Source organism: Euprymna scolopes, chromosome 28, assembly GCF_053919585.1.
Source record: "Euprymna scolopes isolate OS-2025 chromosome 28, ASM5391958v1, whole genome shotgun sequence".
NCBI classification, from domain to species: domain Eukaryota; kingdom Metazoa; phylum Mollusca; class Cephalopoda; order Sepiida; family Sepiolidae; genus Euprymna; species Euprymna scolopes.
The window spans coordinates 56429251-56447308 of record NC_136509.1 but is presented as its reverse complement, the minus strand read 5'-3'; the positions used below and the strand labels follow the sequence as shown (position 1 = coordinate 56447308).

Here is an 18058-nt window from a genome sequence, read left to right as displayed (position 1 = left end):
GAGTTATAGCAAAGTTGAATAGAGCATTTTGATAAGCTAAAGTTTTTATATTTAAAAATATCTAGTCTTTTATCTGCCAATTATTTATTAAAATGCATAGCACAAACCTTTCAAGTGCTAACCTGAATAATCCGGTAGTTAATATGTAAAATTACTACAAAACAACTAATGAAAATTTTGAGTACAGATTATTAACATTTAAATTTTCTTCAGAGCATGAAATTATTGTTGTTGTTTTTTTTGTTTTGAATCTGAAAGGTTTATATCAATAAATCTTTTTTTCAAAATTTCCTTTTCTGGAATTTTCTCTTCATTTCTTCTTCTAAAATAAAATTCTAATAAATATCACTTACTAATCAAAAATTTTATCCGGTTCTGCTTTCAGTACATGTAGATTTAAAATGAAATCACACAACTGCAGAAATTTTCAAGAAAATGTAAACTTTTTACTCACTTTTCCAGAGTCAATTATAAATCTAACCCCATCTATTGTAACGGACGTTTCTGCAATATTTGTCGATACTATACATTTTCGGATGCCATCTGGAGCAATATCAAAGACCTGCAATTATAAACATTTATTTTCAAGGTATCATAGCCATATAATAGGATGTATAAATTGATAATTCAAGCAATTACTTAAAAAGAACATTATATTTTAATTTAATGGAAAGCCTATTTCTTAAGTGAAATAATGGAAGATCTACTTGGAAGAATGTTATGTAATTACAGGTCTGAGAATGAATGTTATCAAGACCAAAGTGATAATCAATGGTACTAGTGTGGAAAGTTCCCAGAAAGAGGAACGTTTTCTTGTTCAGTTTGTGGAAACGGAGTCAGGAGCAACTCAGATTTTGTAATATTTGTAGGTGCAGTGGAATTAACAGTGAGTTACGAAGAAATAAGTTTGTGTGTAAAAAGTGAAAGACAATAAGAGAAAGTATATTTAGATACCAATGCTATTGAGTTGTCCCAAAATTCTTTTGTCTTGTAGCAAGACTGATAGAATATACAGAATATATTCATAAGTATATAGAATAAGTTCATTATTAATCAGCTGAGCATTTGTTGCATAGGGGTCCATTTTAAAGAGATAGGATAGGGACATTCATATTAAAAGAGGGGAAGAGACATTTATACCGTTCTGGAGTGTTTCTTATAACATATATTAGCGAGGGTTGAGATAGGGGATGCACATTCTTGGGTGAGTGAGTGAGTGAGTGAGTGTATTTGTTTAACGGCATTTCAACCTCTAAGAGTCATTTAATGCCAAAAAAGTTTTGTTGGTATAATAGATTTTCAGTTTCTTGTAAAATTTTTTTAAGTTTCTTGAAAAAGTTTATTTTTTGAAGCAAGATGTTTTAGGTTTTCTGAAAAATTGTTTTAGTTGCAAGAGATTTGTTTTTCTAAACTGAATTTTACTTGTTTGCTTTATAGGAGTTTGAATACATTTGTTTCTTTTAAATAGTTTATGATTTGTTGGGGTTCCACTTCCTGGAACACTTTTCTAATGTTTGTTGTTTTAAAATATTTCTTCTGAGTGTGTTTGTGTTTTCTACATTCTGTCAGTAGATGTTTAATTGTTAGTTGTTGGTTGCAGAGTGTGCAATTTGGTGTTTCCTCCGCTTTGATTAGGTAGGAATGAGTTAATTTTGTATGTCCGATTCTTATTCGGTTTAGTACAATTTCTTCTCTTCTTCCTTTAAAAATTTTTTGTTTTTCGTTTTTAATTATTGGTTGATGTTCATGCAATTTGTTTGCAGTGCATTTGTTCCATTCCTCTTGCCACATGTTTTCTATATATTCGTTGATTTTTCTTTTTAGGTCTGTGTGTGGTATTTTAATTTTTTCCATTTGGTGGTTTGTGGCTTCTTTAGCTAGTTTGTCTGCTTTTTCATTCCCTGGAATGCCGACATGACTTGGTATCCAGGCTATTATAATTTTTTTATTGTTTTTTTCGGTTATTTCATTGTATTCTTGTATAATTTCTGTGATAAAAGGGTGTTTAGATTTTACTTCAAGGGCCATGATACAGGATAGCGAGTGTATATATTACGGCTTTTTGTTCGTTGATGTCTTTGATGTGTTTGAGAGCTATTTTGATGGCCTGCAGTTCGGCTGTATATATTGAAGCCTCGTTGGGCAGTCTTATTTGATATTGATTTTGTCCATCTGTGCATGCTGCACTTGTTCCGTTTATAGTTTTAGACCCATCGGTGTATATTTCTATGTATTCTGCATATTTTTCTCTTAGTTCTCCAAAGTTGCTTCTGTTTGTTATATTATTTGTAATGTTTTTCTTGTAAGTAGTAAGTGTTATGTCGGTTTCTGGTTTGTGTAATGTCCATGGGGGTCTGTCGTTTGTTTTCTGAGTAATTATATTGTCGGGGTTTTCATTGATTTGATGTATTATTTCTTTAATTCTGTGTCCAAAGGAGGGTATACTTTTTGGTTTCCTTGAATAAGAGTTTGTACATTGTAAGTTGAAGGTAGTTTTGTATGTTGGGTTTTCGGGGTTGGTTTGTAGTTTTGTTGCGTATTGTAACGCTAGTTTTTTCCATCTTAAGTGCAGGGGTAGTTCTTGGGCTTCTACATGAAGGCTTTCCATTGGAGAAGTTCGGTAGGCTCCTAGGCTGAGTCTTAAACTTTGATTCTGTATTGTTAGTAGTTTGTTTTTGTAGGATTTGTAAGTAGAGCTGTATATGGCACAACCATAATCCAGTTTGGATCTGATATGTGAGCGATATATTTTGAGCATTGTAGCTTGATCTGCTCCCCAATCTAGTTTTGATACTATTTTTAAGATATTTATTGCTTTTAAGCATTTTTGTTTTAATTTGTTAATGTGCTCCTTGAAGTTTAGTTTGTTGTCTAAAATGATCCCTAGAAATTTGGTGTGTTGTACTACTGGTATTAGTTGTCCATCTAGTTTGAGCTGTGGGTCAAGGTGGTATTTTCGTTTCCTACAGAAGTGGATACATGTGGTTTTGCTTTTGGACATTTTAAATCCATTTTGGTTAACCCAAAGGTCTATTTTGTTAAGGCAATGTTGCATTTGTCTTTCAATAGTTGGCATATTTGGTGATGAGTAAGTTATTGAAAAGTCATCAACAAATAGTGTTTTTTCGAATCCCATGTTAACATTTTCGATTATACTGTTGATTTTAATTAGAAAAAGGGTGGCAGATAGTACGCTACCCTGTGGTACCCCTGTTTCTTGTGTGTGTTGATCTGATGTTGTATTTCCTAAGCATACTTTAAATGTTCTGTGGGATAGGAATTCTTGGATAAATTTTGCTAGGTTTCCTCTGATTCCCATATTATGAATATCTTTCAAGATTCCATATCTCCACGTGGTGTCATACGCCTTTTCGATATCAAAAAAGATTGAGACCACGTGGTGGTTTCTTATTAGACCGTTACGAATATATGTTTCTAGCCGAATAAGTTGGTCATTAGTACCTTGATTTTGTCTAAATCCGCTTTGGTGTGTAGAAATGAGGTTATATTTTTCTAAATGCCACATTAGTCTTGTATTGACCATCCTTTCTGTTGTTTTGCATATACAGCTTGTTAAGGCGATAGGACGATAATTGGTAGGGTTGGAGTGATCTTTTCCTGTTTTAGGAATTGGGATGATATTGGAGTCGAGCCAGTGTTTTGGAAAATTGTTAGTCCACCATATTTTGTTAATTATCTGTAAAAAAATGTTGAGAGATGTGTCTGGCATGTGTTTTAGAAATTGATAGTGGATGTCGTCTGGACCAGTAGCTGTATCTTTACTTTTATGAATTGCATTTTTTAGTTCTGTTATAGTGAAAGAGGTGTTATAGTATTCTTTGTTATTGGATGTGAAATTGAGTTTTTCTTTTTCTGCGTTGTTTTTGCATTTTTGGAATTTGGGGGAGTAGTGGTTGGATGATGAGTTTTGGCTGAATTCATTTGCGATTATGTTTGCTATTTCTTTTTTGTCTATAGTTTGTCTACCATTTGGTGTACTTATATTATTTATTGGTGTTCCAAGTTTTTTTCCAGTTATTTTTCTTATTATTTCCCATGTTTTTTTTGATGGCGTGTTGTTGTTCAATTTGGAAATATAGTTTTGCCAGGTTTCTTTTTTGCTTTTTTTTTATAATATAGCGTGCTTTTGCTCGTGCTTGTAGGTATTTTTGAAGGTTGGGTTTTGTAGGATGTTGTTTGAAGTGTTTTAGCATTTTTTTCCTGTTGGTTATTGCTTGCTTACATTCTATTGTGAACCATGGCGTTGATTTTGGGTGTGTTTTGGTGGAAGATTTTGGGATTGTCTTGGTTGCTATTTCGTTTAGTGTATTGGTGAAAGCTAACATAGGATCTGGTTTGTTAACTATTTCTTGATTAATTAGATTTGTGCAAAGTTTGCTAAATTCAGTCCAGTTAGCTTTATTAATTTGCCATTTTGGTTTTGATTCTTCTGTTGTAGGTTCTTGGGTTTTGAGAAAAATTGGGAAGTGATCGCTGCCACACTGGTCGTTATGTACCTCCCATTGGAAGTCCATAAATATTGTTGGGGAGCATAGTGTTAGGTCGATAGCTGATGTCGTTCCTGTGCCTGGGTGAAGGTATGTGTGTGTTTTGTCGTTAAATATAGTTATTTCAGGTGATTCCAGTAATGATTCAATGGTTTTCCCATTTTGATTAATATTCTCACTTCCCCACATTTTGTTATGGGCGTTGAAGTCCCCCATTAATATAAAAGGTATGGGGAGTTGTGTTATGAGATCTTCAATTTCGGTTTTGTTTAGTTTATGTTTAGGTGGAATGTATATTGAACAAATGGTTATTGGTCGGTGAAGTGTAACTTTAATTGCTATTGTTTGTAGGTTTGTTTGGAGTTGTAATTTTATATGTGGTATCTGTTTTTTTATTATAATTGAAGTGCCACCTGTGGGTCGATTATCTGCTTGTGATCTGTTTGTTTGATTGTAAATGTGGTATCCTTTGAAGTTGATGGTGTCCGTTTCTTTTAGAAGAGTTTCCTGTAGGCCGATTATGCTGGGGTCATATTGTGCTATTATATGTTTGATTTCTTCGTAGTTTGGTTTTATGCCTCTGCAGTTCCACTGTATGATGTTTTTATTCATTTCCATAAGTAAGTTCGTTTATTTATTAATTTTTTTCCTTTTTTTTTCTGTTTGGTTTTTGTTTAGGTTTTTATATCTATTATTCTATTGGTTTGTTGTGTTTTGAGTGGTTTTTGTTTTGTGTTTACTTGAACTGCTTGGTTCCTCAGTCTCCATTTTCTCTTCCTGATCAGTTCTGTTTTTGGAGCTAGATTTTTTCCTGTGACTCGATTTCAATCAATTCAAATTTGTTTTCATTTTCAATTAATATTGTCTCTGTTTTTTGTTTACTTTGGTTTTTGGAAAGAGGATTTGTGTTTTCCCGTTCTGTTTCCATCTTTCCAGGTATTGTGTTTTTATCTTCTGCTTTTGTCCTTGTACGTGATTTGGATCTTTCACGGTTTATTTGTGGTTTTTGCTGTTCGGGTTCTTTTTTGTTCTTTGGGACTTGTTTTAGATCATTTGACTGAGTTTTCAAAGATATTTGTTTCTTGTTTTCGTTTTGGTTAGTTTTTAAAGTTTCAATTAAATTTTTGAGTTCGGAGATTAGTTTGGTTTTGGGTTTGGTTTGTTTGGTTTGAAGTTTTTGTAATGTCTGCGTAAGTGTTTATTTTTTCTCGAGAGTTTGCTATTTTCCTTGCTTCAGGAAAGGGCACGTTTTGTTTGTATTTTATTTCGGCTATTTCTTTTTCTTTTGTGTAGATTTTGCATATTTTAGAGTATGCTGGGTGTTTTTCTTGGCAATTTGGGCATTTCGTTTCGTTTGGGCATTCACTTTCAGTGTGGTTAGGTTCTTTTAAGCCACATTTTCCACATACTTTCTGTCCTTTGCATGCTTCTCTGCTATGTCCATATTTATGACACTTATAACATCTCAGAGGGGCTGGTATATATTGTTCTACTTTTTCTATTGTGTATCCGATTTTTATTTCTTTGGGAATTTTTGGTGTATTGAAAGTTAGTATGTAGGTTTTTGTAGGTATGGTTTGACCATTCCTTTTTATGTTTATTCGGACGTGGTCGATTACTCCCTGTTTTCTTAGGGCATTTTCTATTTCTTCTGCTGTAGCCAAGGTTAATTCATGGCTTTTTATAACACCTTTTGATGTGTTTAGTCTTTCATGAGCATAACTTTTGTATTTATAGATATGGAATTTTTCCATCTCTAAGATGTTTTTTGCGTCTTTATAGTTGTCGACTGTGACAAGTAGATTGCCATTTTTCATTTTTTTTGCTGTTTTTGGGTTGCTGTTTTGAGACAGAATTTTTTCAATTAAGAATGGAGATAGATCGCTGATCTTTTTTCCTTCTAAGATTTCGATTACTATGAATCTTGGATATTTTTCTTTATCAATTATTTCATAGTTATATTCTTGTTCACTGTCTGAGCTGGTTACGTCAGAGTGGGTTCTTTTCGATTTTGTAGTATTTTTTTGATTTCTGGGTTTTTTGTTTGGGTTTATTATATCCATAGAAGTTTGTTTAGGTTTTCATCTCTCTTGCTCCCCACCCTCCTCGGAGCCCGAAATTGGGAGATGTTAGGGGGGAAACCCATTCACCCTTTCATCCCAGGGATACAAAAGAGATATACTCAATTGATTGAGTTTGTTCCATCATTTCCTGTTTCCTCCTTTAGTTTCTTCTTTCCCAGTTTGATAAACATTGGTTTATGGAGCAGTTGTGTGGTTTTTGTCTCATCAATTGATTGGCCCTTGCCATCGCCTTCTAACACTTAACTGGTTTGTCTATGTTTGTAGTAATGAAATGTATTATCTTTGGATTAAGTTTTTTTTTTTTTTAAATTTTAGTTAGATGTTATAATTGACATTTTCAGTGTAAGTGTTAGGGCTTGACATGACTAGCCGATTGGTTGGATCGGGCCTCTCCAACCGCCCGTCTAGCCTAGTACAAGGCCAAAGTTGAGTGTTGCTACAGGTACCTTTATTTTCCCTAGGCATCGGTTGCTCAGCCACCAGGATCCTTTTCCTAGGCATCACGGGTTGCCACCCATGGCCAACAGGTAGCCCCATTGAGGGACTTTTACCCTCTGCAGGGGGGCAGTCGGCGTATTCTAATGCCCTGCCGACAGGGTCAACCGGGAAGTAGAGAAGGAAAAAAGGAGGGGGGAAGGGGAGGGGGCTGTTGTTTTTATTTTGTTTTTGTAGAACATAATTAAGTTTTACAAAAGAGAATAGAAAACAAAAACAGAAATCGATGTAGGTGCGTTTCGTCTCAGGAAAAACACACACATTCTTGGGAGAGTTACATAAAGTTCATAATAGCGATTAGGGTGACAAAGTTCATATTAAGGATGTTTCACATATTACTTTTTGCTGTTGAATGATGACACGACACAGTTTTACAAAAACATGATGATAACTTCTTTATTATCGGATCGACCGGTTGAATGATGATGACGTCAAGTAATTCAAAGTTGTTCTACATGATTAAACGTTCTTCCTTCGCTTCTAAAGGGACCCTCCTCTGATCATGTCAGCTCTGTCCGATCGACTCTGCTGACTGTTTGATCCGGACTCGACTGCCTCTGATCTTCGACTGACTCCCTGCAAATCCTAGCTTCTATTATTGAGAATTTCCCTTTCTGCTATGACATCATATGTATGGCTCAAAACATGGTCGACTCACATGGCTTAAACATATGTGGCTCGGCACATGTTCCCAATACACACTTCTGCAGACAAAGAATTCTCACAAACCTATTTTTCAATATATTTTTAAATTGTATTGTTCAATATTTTTTTTAGCTGACCTTTTTTAATTCAATTTCCATAAAAGAATGAACAATTCTTTTTTCAAACAAAAAAACATCTAAACTATTTTATATAAAAGAATGAACAATTCTTTTTTCAAACAAAAAAATATCAAAACTATTTTATATACAAGAATGAACAATTCTTTTTTCAAACAAAAACATATCTAAACTATTTTATATAAAAGAATGAACAATTCTTTTTTCAAACAAAAAAATATCAAAACTATTTTATATAAAAGAATGAACAATTCTTTTTTTCAAACAAAAAAATATCAAAACTATTTTATATAAAAGAATGAACAATTCTTTTTTCAAACAAAAAAATATCAAAACTATTTTATATAAAAGAATGAACAATTCTTTTTTCAAACAAAAAAATATCAAAACTATTTTATATAAAAGAATGAACAATTCTTTTTTCAAACAAAAAATATCAAAACTATTTTATATAAAAGAATGAACAATTCTTTTTTCAAACAAAAAAATATCAAAACTATTTTATATAAAAGAATGAACAATTCTTTTTTCAAACAAAAACATATCTAAACTATTTTATATAAAAGAATGAACAATTCTTTTTTCAAACAAAAAAATATCAAAACTATTTTATATAAAAGAATGAACAATTCTTTTTTCAAACAAACAAACATCTAAACTATTTTATATAAAAGAATGAACAATTCTTTTTTCAAACAAACAAACAAACATAATATTTAAACTATTTTATATGAAATTTAACAATAGACAAATTCCAACATTCCTACTCTGAATCTATTCTGAATCTTGCTTACACGGTTCGAATCTCGATCTATCCTAATCTCATTTTCCACTTATCTAATGTTTTTCTTATTTACAAGAAAAGGGACAGCCTTTCTTGTAACACATTATTGCTGTCAACAAAAGTGCTTATCAGATATGTGTATTTATGTATGGAATTGAAAACTGGCTAGTTAAGGATATGTGTTGCATGGAGAAACATGAACATGTCCAAATATTCCTGCATTTGTGCTTAAGAATCTGCTGTTGGAACTTACTCCTATTTTTTGTTTTTTACCAAGGAGTCACCATTTATAAAGGCCTGGAGGCCACTCGAGGATAAGTGTACAGTAGTCAATGGGATAATATCGTAATAATCGTTACTAGTTGAAATTTGATAAATTTGATTACTTAAACTTGTTTACGTTGGACTCAAAGACAACCATATTGTAGTCAGCTGGAAAGACGGGAAATAGAAGAGAGATCCACAGGTGGTCAGTTCTAAGAAAGAAGCTTTGTTCATGGAATCTACATTTAGGTTTAGGCACAGATAAAGAGTGGGGGGGATTATTGATAATGGTTTCAGATAGACGAGTGTTTTTCATGAAAGTTTAGCAAGGGGGGACCATAGATTGGAGCTCAGATGAGCACTTGCCATGAAAATAATGATAAAGCAGACACAGGCTCGCAACGTCTCTTCTGACGAAAAGAGGTTGCAGGGAAGAGAAAATGGCATCCTCCACTAGGCTACGAAGTCTATTTTGAACTCTGTCAAGGCAGGATAAGCTGCTTGAATGTATTTGGCTCTTATACAGGTAGAGAATTGCATCAGCAGAGAGATATCTACTAGAGCAGTAGAATGATCCCATGATTTTTCCAGCAGCCTTGGCAACAGATTTGATGTACATGTTCTATTTCAGATCAAAAGTAAAGGTCAGACCCAGAAGCTTGCAAAACATGGAGTCTCACCAAGATAAGAGCCATCTATTTCAATTGATCCCAGACGGGGATCAGAGCATTGATGATGTAAAGATAGAAGCTTAGTTTTAGATGCATCAAAATTAATCAGCCAACTCTTTCTCCATTATACCACGTGCTCAAGATCAGAGGAGTGACAATCAGAGAGAACTTGGTCATTTATATAAAGCTATTCAACCAGTACTGAAAACTGATCATAGATGATACGTTTGTTGCATTGTATAAGCATTTGTATTTTTTATCAATGAAAATCATGCTCATCTTAATTTAATGTCGCCAGTTTACTTATTTTGATCACAACAAATAATAAATATGAAGACAACGCCATATCCTTTTACAGTATTCGACAATGTAAATAGAAAGTATATAAATATAAGTATGAAGTGTCAATGTTAACGAGACTGGTGTGTGCAGCCAATACTGACTTTGTACAACCTAGTTATGACAACAATTGAAAAACAATCACACAAAATGAAAGAAGAGTTCTTGAAACAGAAAATGAAAAAATATTTACTGCATTTTATTTTTTATGGATTAATTTATATTGTATATTTCTTTGTATTTTAAAATTTCATTTCTATAGTTATTTTTGTAACAAAAACAAATAAAATACTTGTACTCCTAAAACAAATTTAAAAAAATAATAATAGAAACAGCATAAGCCAAAAAATACAATTATAAAAAATAAATAAATAAATAAAAATCAACAGTACTGTTGTTCTTTAAGACCCAGATTTTTGTAAATGTTCACTCAGGCTCGACCGGCACCTGATGTAAACTGTCAGAATATGCCAAGCACTGATCAAATCTAAAAACGCAAGGAAACATAATATTTATCATAGAAATAAATGAAAAACAATAAAATAAAATATAACAGCAACAACTTACTGTCTTTTTTTTAAAGGAAAAAGTTACAAACATTTTATTATTTATTTTGGTAAGTTTAAGTTTTTAATGTTTATGTATTTATTTATGTTCAAGTTATAAGAATTGAAGTTTTATGCATAAATATTTGTTTATTTTTTTGTAATAAATAAAAACATATTTTGTAATTTTTTTTGTAATAAATAAAAACATATTTTGTAATTTTTTTTGTAATAAATAAAAACATATTTTGTAAATGTTTTTGTAATAAATAAAAACATATTTTGTAATGTTTTTGTAATAAATAAAAACATATTTTGTAATTTTTTTTTGTAATAAATAGCAATATTTTTTCTTTTCAAGTGAATTTTATTATTTTTTATAAGTTGTTACTTTTTTTCAAGAAAAGTTGTAAAATATTTTTTTTTGCAGAGTGTGTAAAACTGTTTGTTCCAATTTCATTTTTTCATTAGAGATGAAACTGTTAGAGGAGGCCAAGATATTCCCTTAAGAATATTTTTTGTCAACTGTAGGGCAGCAAATGATGGCAAAGAGGGATGAGAAGATCTAGAGGAAATGGAAGGATGCTCTCCAACTGAGCAACATTCTGTGATGTGGTTTATGATGAAGACAAATGGATTATTTTTTATTTTTGTTTTCACATAAACTCTAATAGATATCTATCGATAAGATCCTAACTGGTTCTGCATTATTTTTTGTTGCGTTGTCTTGCCTCCTTTCATATTCTTTCCACATAATTGGTAATAGCATTCATCTCGGGATCTACAAAATGTAGGCCGTGGTTCACCATTAGGTGGTTAAATCCTTCTTCTCCCACTTATCTGTTTGCTTTCCAACTATCTGAGATGACTGTGGTCCCTGGCAGAATGTATTTTTTTATTATAGGAAGGAGAGTTTTGGCATTGCAATTTGGTACAGTGACCAAGAAACACTCCTCAGCGGGATCATATCCATCAAAGACCCAGAGTGGTGTGAGCAGTCTCCCGACATTATGTTTCCTCCTGTTAAACAGACTTGTCAATCTCCACCATATGTCCTGGGTCTCTGATCTACCAGGGATTCCTAAGGAAATAATCACAGAAAATGTCTCTCATGAAGTTTGTTCAATCAGTAACAGTATGCTCCAAGTCAACCCCACATTCTCCCTTCAGATTTTTTTTCTGACCATGTTGTGTGCCCATAAGTAAATGATGTTGATGATTTTTGAGTTGTCCAGTATCGTTTGTGCAAAGCATGTCCCACTATGCAAGGAGGTCCGATTTCTGCATTGCGCATTTGTGTACCTCCAAGTGAAACGAGAAGAGAAGCTTGTTTTTTATGATGCACTTCCTGCCACACATCTTGCACCTCATTTTCGATGCTATTAATTTTTTTTCTGTACAATAGTTCATGATTTGCTTTGGCTTCTTTAATAATTTGTCCAGTATAATTAAATTCATTGTCATGTGCTGCTCCATTCTTCTGATTGATTAAAATTAAAAACTAACTTATTTTTCTTACAATTTATTAAAAGTGGGTTGGCTTCTTATTGAATGATTGCATTTCTTGTCACTTTCTGAATGGCTGATCAACTTGATTAGTATGTTCCAGCGGTTTGCATACATTTCTGGGCGAACCTGAAAATCTGAGTCTTAAGATGTACTAGTATCAAATTAACAATTTATAAAACAAATAAAATATAAACAAATGAGTGTTCTTTGTTTCTTTTCTGTTTTCATTTTCAGCAACCCAAGTTTCATTTAGTGTGGCTGTTTTTCAATTAAGTCAAATTTGACAACCATAATGCCTGGAGCAAAAATTGGATCAAGTAAAGATTAGATACCCCGTAGCAGAAGACGAATACTGGTACACATTTCAAGTGACACCGATTGTTCGAACTTGACATTGCCGTTGGTTGTTTGTAAACACGTTAAATAGCAGACATGATTGAATGTTCGTAAGCAAGATTTAAAAAAAAATATTTTTACAAAACTTTTTAAGATTTAAAAGAAAAAATATATATGTTTGTATGTGTGTTCGTTTTTTTCTGTATGTCTACAAAAGGCTTTTTTCAGAGAAGTGGTCAGTCGGTTCACAACTTTTTAAAACTTTTTATATCACATATAAATCGTAATATCTCACAGTTAACAACGAAGCTCGCCTGTCTATTTAATTTGCTCGACTTCGGGAAGATAAATATTCAACATTTGTCGCTCGCCGCATGTGGGTTAGTCTTTTTCCTATAACATCTTGGGAAAATAAAAATAAAAAAAAGCGTTCCCGCAGTAAATGAAATACTATCCCGCAGTCAAACTTGACCTCATTAAGTCATTAAAACGTGCACCTGCCAAATCCAAGTAATTAAATAAATTCAAACGTGTTTCCGTTAGCATCTCGCGGTGGCCCAATGGTTAAAACCATTGCACTCTTTTTTTTCACACTTTGATTTACAACTTTGCCTCAACGGTTCGGGTTCGATCCTCATACTTACCTATCAAAACATTTTTTTAAATTTTACCCCCCCCCCCCGAGTTTTCACACACATCTCCAAACACCCGGGCAACGCCGGGTACCCCTCGCTAGTATTAAATATTTACAAAACTCTTAAGGATTAAAAAACAAAACATTTTAGTGTAAGTAACAAAACAAATGTAAATTTAACAAAATATAGTTAAATAAATGGGTGTCTTTCTGAGTGCGTTTTTTTTTATATATTTACAGAACTTTTTAATAAATCTAATAATAATAATAATATAAATAAATAAATAGTGTAATTTTTACGACGTGGCCCTGCGTATTATAAACACCCTAACCTCCCTATGTTAAGAACGGCTTTCAGAATAAACATCCGCAACCTCAAAAGCTGTTCTTAACATGGAAAGGTGGGGGGGGGGGATTCCGAAAGCCGTTCTTAAAATGGGGTGGTTGGGGGTATTTACACTAGGCTGGTGCAGGTCGTAAAATAATAGCAAATAAATGAATAAACCAACGTTATAGCTGAGAATTTCGGATGATGTCAATTAAAAAATACATAATTTAAAAAAATTAAATAAAATTATTATAACCAAACTTTTTAATGGCAGAAACAAATATAAAATAACTGACTTGTTCGGATTTTGCAACCAAGACTAATCTTTATGTACAGTGTGTTTTGTTTTTCTTTTTTTATCTTTGTGCGTTTTTAATACAATTCAATATTTATTTTTATGCATAATAAAATCACAAGTATAAGCAACAAGTATAAACAATCGAGATTTAAAAAATATATTTTATTCATATATCTTTTATAACTTTTATTTTTATAAAGATGAAATGTAGTATCACAAGATACAAATCTTTTTATAAGTTTCATTTTTATTTAAAAAAAAACAACAAAAAAAAAACTTGCTATTTGCTTACTTCTCCACAAGTTTAGCGTCCAAAATTCTCAGTTTCTAATGTTTTGTAATTAATATAGTTCATTCTTTTTATTTTTTTAAATTTTTATAATAATTATCTATTAAAAAGTTCTGTAAATATATATATATATATATATATATATATGAAATAAGAAAAAAAAAAAACGCACTCAGAAAGATACCCATTTATTTAAATATATTTTAAATTTACGTTTGTTTTGTTACTTACACTAAAATGTTTTGTGTAAACAGAATGTTTTTTTTTAATCCTTAAAAGTTTTGTAAATATTTGATATTAAAGAAAATGTTTTGTAAATACATATTTTTTCTTTTAAATCTTAAAAAGTTTTGTAAATATATTTTTTAAAAAAATCTTGCTCGCAAACATTTGACCATGTCTGCTATTTGATGTGTTTACAAACAACCAACGGCAATGTCAAGTTCTAATAACCGGTGTCACTTGAAATGTGCGCCAGTATTCGTCTTCTGCTACGGGGTATTTAATCTTTACTTGATCCCCAACATTGTACAATTAGAATGAAGAAAAAAAATTTCACCTTATCTTGTTGATCAACAGATAAGGCACTGTGCAGAGGAAGGATAATCCATTTTTTAGTCTGCTGTGCATATTCATGGGCAGCCTCAACTACCGTCAAGATTTCCGTCATTCCACTTAAAAATATCAGAAGGTCACCACGATCCATGCTTGGATACTAAAATAAAGATTTTCAAAGATCTTTCAAATGAAATTGAAATGTACAATTTTTAAGAACAAACAATATTATGCATGTTATACATTTTATTTTAAAAAGAGATGAAAAGTAACTTAAAAATAAAAATGACAGTAATAAAAGAAAGTGATAAAAAGATTAAAAAATGAATAATCTAACAATATTAGCAATGAGCAAAAGAAAAATGGAAGTTCATTTGAAGGATGCTACTATTCAAAGAAGTGCTCCCATTTTGTTTTTATAGTTTATCACGTTTCAGATACTGAACCATTAGGTTTTTTACAGGTGTCTGTCAAAATTTGTAATAGACTGCATTGAGCTGATTAAGTTTATATTTATTAAAACTTAAACCTAATTTTGTCTGCATGCATGCATAGCATTACTACAAAAGAAATCGTAATTCTATAATAAGTAATACTACACATCTAGACAACATTAGGTTTAAGGCTCACAAAATTCATATTAGAATTGTCCACATACATTGATGGCCTAATGGCTAAATGTGTCAAAAATCAGTTGAAAGTTTAATCCTTATCACATGTGATAATAATTTACAATGAAAATGAACACTTCTACCTGGTCAAAGCTGGCTGAATGAGAACAATCTACCCTTGTGAATTAAAGAGTTCAGTTTAAAATTCCATATAGACTCCTAAGTTCAACATGACGATTTTCAAGTTTCATTAAAAGCTTTCGACATCTAAAAAGATGCACCTGAAGAAGATCAAAGGTTATTTCAGCTGAAACATTGTAAATATAACAATCCAATTTCTCAATCTGTGTCTAAAAAATTCTGAAACATAACTTGATCTTAGTTTTATTGTTTTGAATGCTTCTTTGCTGCTTTAGGATTGTTGAAATCAAAAGGTTTACCTTAAAGTCAATTGTCTGCATAATCCGAAGATAAGGAGATGGGTCAATCTTTGATGAACTCTCATTTCGAGCTTCTTTACTGATTGGATGATATTCAAGTTGAATCGGAAAAAGTCTTCCTGGAACCTAACAAAAAAGGAAAATAGTCTCAAACATTTCAAAATTCTTTTTGGTTAAATCAAGAAATAATTTTTTAAAGCAAAAAAAAAAAAAAACAACACAATAATCGAAATACTTCACATGTTATTTTTTTCTGCGTTAATTTATTGTTGAAACTTTCTTGGGGTTCATCTGTTTTACTTATGGTGACAATCTATAGAAATGGACTTCCAAACTCAATAAGTACTGGACTTATCTAATAAAACAGCAATACTTTGGCAAAATTCAAGTTTATTCATCAAAATAGTATTTTCCATTTGATGCATTTTTATGGAATGATTTGGTTTTGGTCTCAAAGTACACCTGAAAATGGTTAAAATGTTTTTGACTCCTAATGAGGGTATGACATCAATGATTTCGACGATCGTTTTTATAACCACAAGTTATAATAACAAACCAATAAGAAGCTTCCAAAGTTACTATAAAAATTGTCGAATTTTAGATTTGCCATCGTCTCTATCACGAACTGCATTTGATTCTTCACCGCCATCTTTGTTACTAGGAATTACTTAACACTCAGGATCGGAACTGCACTGATTCTTCACTGTCATCTTTGTTCAACATAATGTCTCAACACTTAACAGGTTATGCACCCAGCCATCGTCTTTTCTTTGGCGGTTCGGAATCTAAATTCGAATTGTGGCAGGTAAAATTTCTGGGATATCTAAGGATTCGGAAACTATACAAAGTGATACAATCTCCAACAGAGAATCCTAATGACCTCGAATTTCTCGAAAAGAATGTGACTGTTTTTGCAGAACTGATTCAATGCTTAGATGATAGAAGTCTGTTTCTGATTATAAGAGATGCCTTGGATGATGGACAGAAAACATATTAAGAGAGCATTATTTATCAAAAGGGAAACCGAAAATTATATCACTATATACAGAACTAACGTCTCTAAAATGTAACGAGAATGAAACTATTACTGACTACGTTATAAGGGCAAAAACAACCGCCAATGCCTTAAAACTCTCAGGTAAAATAATAAGCAATAGCCTGTTAATATTAATGACCCTCAAGGGACTTCCAGCCAATTTTAAACCATTTACAACTGTTATAACGCAAAAAAGACAAACCCATAAATTTCAGTGAATTTAAAGTGGCATTGCACAGTTACGAAGAGACAAATTAGATGCTTGTGGACAATAATAACTCCAGCATTATCATGAAGTTCAAAAATGCTTCTCAAAAACAGACACCATCAAATTACGCATCTCACCGCAATGTTTTCCCCAAAAGTAATTTTCCCAAGAAAAAAAATAGAATTATCTGCTATAATTGCCGACAACCCAACCACTAAAGTTTCCAATATCGATATAAAAGCTCAAAAATGGACTCCATAAAAACATTGAGAACTTTGAAGAAGAACATACATTTCTATTCACATGTAACTTTGACAATACCACAAACGGTAGACTGTGGTGCTACAGCACACACTATCACCAAGAAATCTGATTTTATTAAGTTTGATTCAAACTTTAATTGACAAAGTCATTTTGTCGAACTTGCCGACAATAGTCAAATAGACGATATAGTCTTGAAAAGAGGCGATGCTAAAATATCACTAAAAAATAATAACGGCGAAATCTGTAACTGTATTCTAAAAAATGTTCTGTTCATACCTACATTTAAGCAAGACATATTTCCGTGCAGGCTGCCATTAAACAAGGTGCGAATATAAAGTTTGGCCAAAACAAGTCAAAATTGATATACCCTAGTGGAACTGTATTTGATATTAAAGAAAATGGCCGACTACATTTCCTAAAAAGTATGGTTCCCTCAAAAATTGCCTATCACGACTTGGAAACCTGGCATAAAATTCTAGGACACTGCAATACAGCTGATATTAAAAAATTACCAAATGTAGTCGAAGGCATGAAAATAATACCTTTAGACGATCTCCCAAATTGTGATGTTTGTGCACAGGGGAAAATGACAAAATATATAAGCAAAACACCAAAAAGACCATGAAAATTCTCTCACTTGTGCACTGTGACTTGGCAGGTCCGATCAGCCCAATGGGGAGAAACAATCTAAGGTATGTTTTGAACTTTGTTGATGACTTTTCCGGTTTAATTATAGTTTATCTTCTAAAAGACAAATTCAACACTATCCTCACCACTAAGAAATATTTAGCTGATATTGCCCCGTACGGCTCGGTAAAATGTATTCGCTCAGACAATGGGACTAAATTTACTAGTAAAGACTTTGAACTTCTATTATTTAACCACCGTATTAAACACAAGAAATCTGCGCCGTATTTCTCATTTCAAAATGGCACGGCTGAAAGAGCATGGCGGACCCTTTTTTTTTTTGAGATGGCAAGATGTCTACTTATCAAATCAAAATTAGCGCATAGTTTACGGATGTACGCTTTAATGGCAGCAGCAGATATCAGAAATAGATTGTTCAATAGAAGATTCA

The 18058-nt window shown here is 32.3% G+C and overlaps 1 protein-coding gene across 2 annotated transcripts in view; it reads right to left on the bottom strand.

The window, feature by feature from the left end:
• LOC145249647 (putative ATP-dependent RNA helicase DHX34) overlaps positions 1–18058 on the bottom strand; it is a 150681-nt gene that overhangs the window by 83926 nt on the left and 48697 nt on the right. For both annotated transcript variants that reach the window (XM_080111412.1, XM_080111413.1), the window contains exons 10-12: positions 15473–15598; positions 14426–14581; positions 455–562 (exon numbers count right to left, since the gene is read on the bottom strand). In XM_080111412.1, coding sequence (XP_079967538.1) covers positions 455–562; positions 14426–14581; positions 15473–15598 — 390 coding nt within the window. The remainder of the gene's footprint in view (positions 1–454; positions 563–14425; positions 14582–15472; positions 15599–18058) is intronic.